At 57.0% G+C, this 9,352-nt stretch overlaps 1 protein-coding gene across 2 annotated transcripts; it reads right to left on the minus strand.

Moving 5' to 3' along the window:
- Nucleotides 1-4,639: 4,639 nt before the first annotated feature.
- Nucleotides 4,640-6,851, minus strand: RPS15 (ribosomal protein S15). 2 transcript variants are annotated; one of them, XM_007994617.3, is made up of 4 exons: nt 6,723-6,851; nt 6,256-6,341; nt 4,905-5,139; nt 4,640-4,785 (listed from the first exon to the last, which is right to left on the minus strand). In XM_007994617.3, exons 1-4 carry the CDS (start codon nt 6,723-6,725, stop codon nt 4,672-4,674), a joined length of 438 nt encoding a protein of 145 aa, XP_007992808.1. In that variant the 5' UTR covers nt 6,726-6,851; the 3' UTR covers nt 4,640-4,671. The 2 variants fall into 2 exon arrangements, with proteins under 2 accessions (XP_007992808.1, XP_007992807.1); XM_007994616.3 differs by having other exon boundaries at nt 6,571-6,756.
- Nucleotides 6,852-9,352: the final 2,501 nt, after the last annotated feature.

The following is a 9,352-nucleotide window of genomic DNA, read 5'->3' on the forward strand; positions in this document are numbered from 1 at the left end:
GTGCAGCCCGCTAGGGCAGTGAGGGCGGGGAGGCCCCGGGGCAGGTCGCGCAGGCCCTGCGGGAGGTGGGAGCCACCGCGGGCTGTGGGCAGAGCAGGGCCGCGCCCGACTCCAGGCCCACGGGCGCCGGCTGGCGGCTGCGCGGAGAACAGGCCGTGGGCGGCGCCGGGAGAGGAGGGCTGAGGCGGCTGCGCGGGTCAAGGGCTGGATGATGTGGGGGAAGATGGGTCCGGGCAGGATCCGGGCTGAGAGGGGTGCCATGAATTGTGCTAAGTCCCTGGAAACCAAAGAACGAGCGGCCGGAGAAAGGAAGGGGCGCCGCTTTAGCCGGACGGCGAGGACAGGCCGCCTCCAGCAGGTGGCTCAGCTGAACCCCGGAGCGGGGACGGAGCCGTGCGGCCGCCGGGGAGGCTTCGGGGCCACGCAGGACTCCTGCTTCAGAAGTCAGGGGACGGGGCCGGGTTCACTGTAAACTGCCGTCCAGGCGGGAGGCCGCGGGGATGTGAGAAGCGGCGGGAGCCAGGTCAGGGCCTGAAGGCAGCTGACCTGCAGCGCCGGGGCCAGACCGGAGCCTGATGAGGACGGAGCGGCCTGCCTGAGACGGCACGGACGGGGCCAGGCAGGTCTCGGAGAGTCCACGCAGGTTCTGGAGCGGGGTGTGGGACCAGAGGGTAGAAACAGAAGCGTGGGGCCGGGCACGGTGGCTGACGCCTGTAATCCCAGCACTTTGGGAGGCCGAGGCGGGTGGATCACTTGAGGTCAGTAGTTCGAGACCAGCCTGGCCAATATGGCAAAACCCCATCTCTACTAAAAATATAAAAAATTAACCGGCGTCGTGGCGTACGCCTGTGGTCTCAGCTACTTGGGAGACTGAGGCAGAATCGCTTGAACCCAGGAGGCGGAGGTTGCAATGAGCTGAGATTGTGCCACTGCTCTCCAGCCTGGGCGACAGAGCCAGACTTTGTCTCAAAAAAAAAAAAAAAAAAAAAAAAAAGAAGGAAACAGAAGTGTGGATGTGGCCAGAGAGGCCTAAAGACAAAGCCTGGGCCTTGAGTTGGGAGTGGGGCCCAGCAGTGGCACCCTAGTGCTAGTTAAGGGCTCCCACCCCTTCTCCCGAACACCCCGCAAATGCTTGTGGACCTAGGGCACAACCTGGCCACCAAGACATGTGTCTCTCTGAACTGGGGTGGGGGAGGGCAGTATCTTTTTGCTTTAAATACTAATATATATTTTCCCTGATCACACATGATGGATTCCAACTGCAGAAAACCAAGGGAAGTACCCATTAGCAGCCAAGCGCTGGCCACACAGGGGCGTGTGCAGGGAGGGCTTTTATGGACAGAAAACTTCCCGTAAAGGTCCAAACAGTAAATTCTCGGCGTCTGCCCGACAGAAGTAATACAGGTATGAATGGGCACAGCTGGGTGCCACAAGAGCTCTGCAAAAGCAAAGTGAGGCCCAGCACCCATTCCCATTGCACTTTCCTTGGGGAGGGGCCCTGCAGCTTGTTGGCAGCTAGCTGCCTCACCGTGGGTGCAGCCCCACACATCTCTGTCATTTACTCTGCAGATGGACCTGGTAGCTCAAAAGCTCTGTCATTTCCATTGGTTTATTTTTAAAAAGGGCCTCGGCAAGACTTCAAGTGTGCACCATGGTGTACCACTTTTGATTTCTAATGGTCAGGGTTGAAAAACTATGCTGCAGATAAAGCTGTTTCAGCGGGGCATTCACTCATTTCCCACTTTGCTTATCTGAGGCAAAAAGCACCTAAAATGCCTCAACAATTTCATTTTTAAAAAGAATTCCAGGCCAGGCGCGGTGGCTCAAGCCTATAATCCCAGCACTTTGGGAGACGGATCACGAGGTCAGATCGAGACCATCCTGGCTAACACGGTGAAACCCATCTCTACAAAAAATTAGCCGGGCGTGGTCCCAGCTACTCAGGAGGCTGAGGCAGAATTGCCTGAACCCGAGAGGCACAGGCTGCAATGAGCTGAGATTGCACCACTGCACTCCAGCCTGGGCAACAGCAAGACTGTCTCAAAAAAAAAAAAAACCAAATAAAAATAAATAATTCCGGGAAGGGTGCAGTGGCTCGTACCTGTAATCCCTGCACTTTCGGAGGCCGAGGGTGGATCACCTGAAGTTGGGAATTCGAAACCAGCCTGGCCAACATGGTGAAATCCTGTCTCTACTAAAAATACAAAATTAACCAGGCATGGTCGGTGCTTCTGTAATCCCAGCTACTTGGGAGACTGAGGCAGGAGAATTGCTTTAACCTGGGTGGCGTCTGGGCGCGGTGGCTCACACCTGTAATGCCAGCACTTTGGGAGGCCAAGGTGGGCAGATCACGGTCAGGAGTTCAAGACCAGCCTGGCCAATATGCTGAAACCCGGTCTCTACTAAAAAAACACTAAAGTTAGCTGGGTGTGGTGGCATGCACCTATAGTCCCAGCTACTCGGGAGGCTGAGGCATGAGAAATCGCTTGAACCCTGGAAGCAGAGGTTGCAGTGAGCCGAGATCATGCCACTGAACTCCAGCCTGGGCAACAGAGTGAGACTTCGAGAAGGAAAAAAACAAACCTGGGAGTGGAGGCTGTAGTGGGCTGAGGTCACGCCACTGCACTCCAGCCTGGGCAACGGAGCCTGTCTCAAAAAATACAAAGAAACAAAAAGAATTCCAAATGCTAACAACTGAGACTACAACGAGCGCTGCATGCACACGCCTTCCCTCCCTCTCCTGGAGCTGGACCTGGGGTGGGCCTTTGAAGTTGGGTCCCGCACAGGCTTCCGCTGAAGTGAACCTGGCCAGTGCTGCCCAGAGACCTCCGGCGGAGATTCAGCAGCCAGACCACACTGCAAACTTTTGACCGTTGGTTTCAAGCCCAGGTTGGTTCAGGTCAGGCCACAGGCGCATTTTCAAATATTCTACATATTTCAGGTGCTGCCAGCCAAGACTCGCCCCCAATTCTGACTATGCAGCCAGTTCCAGGCCCTCAGGGGCCTCCCTGGTCTCCTTATTTACTGGCAGGGTTGGCCAGGACGCCCGGTCCAGTGGAGGGCTTGAGAGGCATGTCCAAGTGCAGCACACTGTCCCACCGACTGTGGGTCCCTCTGTGCACCAGCCAGCCAGGTCCAGTCTCATGCTGCCTGGGGGGGTCCCGGCTGTACTGGACCCAAGCTTATAATGCTGGGCCGTCCTTCCTTTGTCCAACCCACCTTTTCCCAATCAGAGAGAAAAACATGGACCCACACTTTCTCTGTATTGTAACTTGATTCCAAATCGAGAGGTAATAACATGAGCAAATCTTGTTTTCTTATTTTTGTTTCTTTGAGGCAGAGTCTAGCTCTGGTCGCCCAGGATAGAGTGCCATCTCCGCCTCCTGGGTTCAAGTGACTCTCCTGCTTCACCCTCTCAAGTAACTGGGATTATAGCCAGAAGACACCATGCCCAGTTTTGTATTTTCAGTAGAGACAAGGTTTCACCATGTTGGCCAGGCTGGTCTCCAACTCCTGACCTCAGGTGATCCACCCCCTCGGCCTTCCAAAGTGCTGGGATCACAGGAATGAGCCACAGCGCCTGGCCGCAAATCATGTTTCAATGTGAAGATAGAGCTAGGTGCAGTGAATTAAGATCATACTACTACACTCCGGCTGGGCAACAAATTAAAAAAAAAAAAAAAAAAAAAAAGGAGTGACATCACAGAAGATGGCCCACAGGAGGCTGTTGTGGGCATTTGAGGGTGAAATGAGGTGGGGCTCCTCACATCTCCCCTGCCCCCACTTGCCTTGCTGAGCTCTCACCCTCCCGTCCACTGCCCAAGGGGAGCCCTCCTTCCCGCCGCCATCCCTGGGCCGCTCTGCTGGGTGCTTACTGAGCAGTTACCACCTCCCGCCTGGGTTGAGGGCGACTTCAGCATTGAACGGGGTTAGTTCTCACAACGTTCTCCAACCCACGTATGCCATTAGGGAGCCCATGGAGGGCTGGACGGTACCCCCCGCCCAGAGGCATGGCCACCTTGTCCTGTTCTTTCAAGCATCCTGCACAAAGGAGACAGAGCTGGCCAGGCCATCGATGGTGCACCCTCGCCACGGAACACGGGGCCCCAGGCTAGGGAGACGGGGCTGGCTCAGCCATAGAGCCTGCCGGGAGGGCAGACTCCAGCAGCCTGGTGTCAGGAGCTTGAGGAGCCAGGCAGGGGTGAGGATGGGAGAGGCTCAGGTCGCCGAAAGTTTCCTGCTGCTTCTTCACTTCCTGTGGGAACCCTCCCAACAGAAGACGAGGGAAGCCAGAAAGGAGAGCCCAGGCCAGGTGGGGGGCTTGAGGAGGGGCCCCCTCTAGCTGGGGCACCCAGAAGACAGCATGAGGCCAGGGAGCTGCCCCGAGGTCAAGAACGCTGAGGGGATCAAAGGGATGGGGCTACACCTGGGCTTGGGCGCCCAGCTCCACAGCTGTCCCTGCAGACAGGAGCAGGGGCGGGGACTGCACAGCTATCAGTCTTGGACACTGAGGCCATCCACGCAACACTCCCACCGCCCTGAACGTCCAGCTTGAACCTCCTCATACCAAGAACCTGAACCAGGCCCAGGCCCCCTCCCAAAGCCCCGGACACCGGGAAGAACAAGCTGCGCGAAGGACTGGAGCCAGGGGCGCCTTTATTAGCTGAGCCACTACTTGAGAGGGATGAAGCGGGAGGAGTGGGTGGCTCCAATGCCGGGCCGGCCGTGCTTCACGGGCTTGTAGGTGATGGAGAACTCGCCCAGGTAGTGGCCAATCATCTCGGGCTGCAGGAGACCAACAGCAGAGCTGGGTGTCAGGTGATCCTGCCCGCGTCAAGCGAACCCAGCCCACCCCGGGCCCAGGCCGGTTGGCAGGGACGGCCGGCAGGGACAGCTGCACGCACCTTGATCTCCACCTGGTTGAAGGTCTTGCCGTTGTAGACGCCCACCATGCTGCCTACCATCTCTGGCAGGATGATCATGTCCCGCAAGTGCGTCTTCACCACTTCTGGCTTCTCCATGGGCGGCGCCTCCTTCTTGGCTTTGCGCAGGCGCTTCAGCAGTGAGTGCTGCTTCCGCCGCAGGCCCCGGTTCAGCCGCCGCCGCTGGCGCGCACTGTACAGTTGCATCAGCTGCTCGCTGGAGAGGATGCACCAGGCACAGTTTTGTGAGCGGCCCGGCCTGGGGAGACCCTACCCACTACGGGGGACAGAGAACTAAAGCTTGGTTCTCCCCAGGGACACAGCCGCACTGGACTTGTCACTGTCCATTGTAGTGACCGCAATGAACATGCCAAGTCCCTCTGGCACCCCCGCCAGATATGCGCGACTCATCCCTCAGATGCAAGAGCCACCGTGTGACTGCAGAGACTCAGAGGACAAGCGGCCCGGAGACCAGAGTCTCAGACGAGATGCTGTAGCGCACAGCTCGGGCCCAAGGCCTCTAAAAACGCAGCGGAAGGCAGGAAGGGCGCGGTGGCTCCCGCCTGTGATTCCCAGCACTTTGGGAGGCTGAGGCGGGAGGGTCGCTTCAGCCCAGGAGTTCAAGACCAACCTGGACGACATAGAGAAACCCTGTTTCTACAAATAATTAAAAATTAAGGCCGGGCGTGGTGGTTCACGCCTGTAATCCCAGCACTTCGGGAGGCAGGTGGATCACCTAAGGTCAGGAGTTTGAGACCAGCCTGGCCAACATTGAAACCCGTCTCTACTAAAAATACAAAAATTAGCGGGACGTGTTGGTGAGCCCCTGTAATCCCAGCTACTCGAGAGGCTGAGGGAAGAGAATCGCTTGAACCCGGGAGTCGGAGGCTGCAGTGAGCTGAGATCGAGCCATTGCACTCCAGGATGGGAGACAGGATGAGGCTCCGTCTCAAAATAGTAAAAAAAAAAAAATTAAAAAAATAAAAAGGAAAGCCAGATGCCCACCACCACCCTGCCTGGACAGGACCCAGCTACTGCCACTGCCCTTAGAATCTAAGGCTGCCCGTTATTTTAAGTCACGTGGGCTACACCCTCCAACTAATCCGCGGAAAAAGTAACAACGGGGAGCAGGTTGAAAATAAGTAAAAACCTCAACGTCTCTGGACAGTTTTCTGGGCACAAGACCGCGCTCAGTCCCAAACCGGGGCGGAGACTGTGCTCGCCCACCGCTGCAGAGGCGCTCGGACCCCCGGACCCCCGCCCCACCGCCCGCACCCGGACAAGCCCCACCGCTGGCCCAGCCCCGCCCGCAACCCCTGCCAGCCGCCCTTACTAGGACATGTCCAGCAGCTGGTCCAGGTCCACGCCGCGGTAGGTGAACTTGCGGAAGGTCCGCTTCTTCTTCTGCTCTACCTCTGCCTGCGCGGGCGCGGGTCGGACGTCAGCGGGATCCCGACACCCACCTCCCACGACCACCGGGCCCGAGGACACCACGGAAGACGCGCGGCGGCGCCGCCGGGGACAGAAGCCCGACAGGGACACACCGCCTTGACCCGTCCCCGGGGGTCACGCGCGGCTCCGGGTTACGGGGACCCAGACATGAAGGCCCGGACAGGCCTTCCCGACCCCGCGTCGTCCCGACACCCACCGGGTCCACCCCGCGCCCCAACATCCAGCCGCCTCCAGGGTCAGGAGCAAGCTGCCGTAGTCGGGAGGCCGAACTGCGGCCCCCGCGGGACGGTCAGAGGGTGGATGGCGCCGGATAGGCCGGGCAGAGACGACCCAACTCGCAGCACTCACCATCTCGCCGGATGCTCAGAAAAGAGCGCTCTGGTCCACGCCTGCGCAGTTATCGCGAGACTGCCAGCGTGTCCCGCCCCCTCAGCTGTGCGCGCACACGCGCTTCCGCTTTCCCGGCGGCGAACACGCGCCCTCTGCCGTCTGGAGGGCAAAACACAGGCTGCGGGGATTAGAGCAGCCGCCGCCTGAGGTCTGCAGAGCCGCTCCCTCCACGGAGCGGCTTTGGACACGCCGCCTCCCCTGTCTGAGCCTCGGGTTCGTGGTCCGTCATCTACACGATGGCACCCACCTCAACAAGTATCTATGGAGCGCCTACTGTTTGCTCATAGGTGCGGTTTGGGGGTTCAGGTCCCCGTGTGGGAAGAAGACAGGTCATTACAGATACCAGGGCAAGGACAGGGCTTCCCTGAAAAGCACAATTCAGGCTTTAACAGCTATAAAATTTTGTATATAAAGTTAGTAGGGGCAACATAGCGAGACTGCCTCTCTACAAAAAAATACAAAAATGTGTGTTTACAAAAATTTGTGTACACATGGACATATTTAAAAATACAATAATTCCCAGTTACTTGGGAGGCTGAGCCTTGAGCCCAGGAGGTCGAGGCTGCAGTGAGCCGTGATCACGCCAACGGCACTCCAGCCTGGGCAACAGAGCAAGACCCTGTCTCAAAAATAAAGTTAGGAATATCACTGGGTTTGTTATGTAAATGTAGTATGAATAATAAGGATAGCTCAAAAAGGAAGAGGAGTAACTAGAACTATGTAGGAGTGACTTTTTTTTATTTTTTTGAGACGGAGTTTCACTCCTGTTGCCCTGGCTGGAGTGCAGTGGCGTGATCTTGGCTCACTGCAACCTCTGCCTCCCGGGTTCAAGTGATTCTCCTGCCTCAGCCTCCCAAGTAGCTGCGATTACAGGCACCTGTCACCATGCCCGGCTAATTTTGTATTTTTAGTAGAGACAGGGTTTCTCCGTGTTGGCCAGGCCATGTTGGTCTCGATCTCATGACCTCAGGTGATCCACCAGCTCTCGCCTCCCAAAGTGCTGGGATTACAGGCCTGAGCCACCATGCCCGGCCTAGGAGTGATGTTTCTATAACTTACTGGAATTAAGTATAAAGTTGAAAGTGACTATTAACTATGATGTAGCACCCGGCTGGGCGCGGTGGCTTATGCTTGTAATCCCAGCACTTTGGGAGGCCGAAGCAGGCGGATCATCTGAGGTCAAGAGTTCAAGACCAATCTGGCCAACCCCATCTCTATTAAAAATACAAAAAATGGCCGGGCGCGGTGGCTCAAGCCTGTAATCCCAGCACTTTGGGAGGCCGAGACGGGCGGATCACGAGGTCAGGAGATCGAGACCATCCTGGCTAACACGGTGAAACCCCGTCTCTACTAAAAAATACAAAAAAAAACTAGCCAGGCGAAGTGGCGGGTGCCTGTAGTCCCAGCTACTCGGGAGGCTGAGGCAGGAGAATGGCGTGAACCCGAGAGGAGCTTGCAGTGAGCTGAGATCCGGCCACTGCACTCCAGCCTGGGTGACAGAGCAAGACTCCGTCTCAAAAAAAAAAAAAAAAAAAAAAAAAAATTAGCCAGGCATGGTGGTGGCGCGCCTGTAATCCCAGCTACTTGGGAGGCTGAGGCATGAGAATCGCTTGAACCCGGGAAGCAGAGGTGGCAGTGAGCCGAAATTGCACCACTGCACTCCAGCCTGGGTGACATTGAGACTCCTTCTCAAAAAAAAAAAAAAGCACAAAACCTCTGGGAACCAGACTTCAGCTGTGGCACTGTCCAGGGAGCTGAGCTCTCCCCAGCCATCCATCCCCACAGTCCCAAGGGAAGCAGTTATTACACTGTACCCAGGGAGGGCTGAGTCTCCATCCTGAGGAGCACAGGACCTGTGTGTGGGGCCCACCCACGTTGCCCATTTTCCTGCAGCAGATACCGTCCTGGCTGGAAAGCTGGTTTTGTGAGTGCTGCCCCTTGGCTGGGGGAGCTAATGTAATGGGAGGGGTTGACACTCAACACCATGATGACCTGTGGTGTGGAGGGAGAGCCGCCCCTGCCTGGCCCTCCTGGAAACTGGGGCAGCAGCTCCTGAGGACATGGGAGAAGGCTCTGACAGCAGGGAATGGAGCTGGCTTCCTGGGCTGAGCGTTGAGGGGTCCTGTCTCAGTGAGGAAGCTGCGCTGCACAGGGATGTGGGAGGTACCCCTTTTCTTGGCTCTCTCCAAACTAAGCCAAACCTTCCCTGTCCCCAGAATATGAACTTGGGCAGGGGTTCTGGCTTTGCCTGCAGTCTCATGCCTGGCACGCTGTAGGCTTCCAATTTGGGACTTCGCGGTCCTTTTGTTTTTGGTTTTTTTTGAGACGGAGTCTCGCTCTTGTCGCCCAGGCTGGAGTGCAATGGTGCGATCTCGGCTCACTGCAACCTCCACCTACCGGGTTCGAGCGATTCTTCTGCCTCAGCCTCCCAAGTAGCTAGGATTACAGGCGTGCGCCACGACACCCAGCTAATTTTGTATTTTCAGTAGAGACGGGGTTTCTCCATGTTGGTCAGGCTGGTCTCAAACTCCTGACCTCAGGTGATCCACCCGCCTCAGCCTCCCAAAATGCTGGGATTACAAGCGTGA

The sequence above is a fragment of the Chlorocebus sabaeus genome, chromosome 6, assembly GCF_047675955.1.
Source record: "Chlorocebus sabaeus isolate Y175 chromosome 6, mChlSab1.0.hap1, whole genome shotgun sequence".
Taxonomy (NCBI): domain Eukaryota; kingdom Metazoa; phylum Chordata; class Mammalia; order Primates; family Cercopithecidae; genus Chlorocebus; species Chlorocebus sabaeus.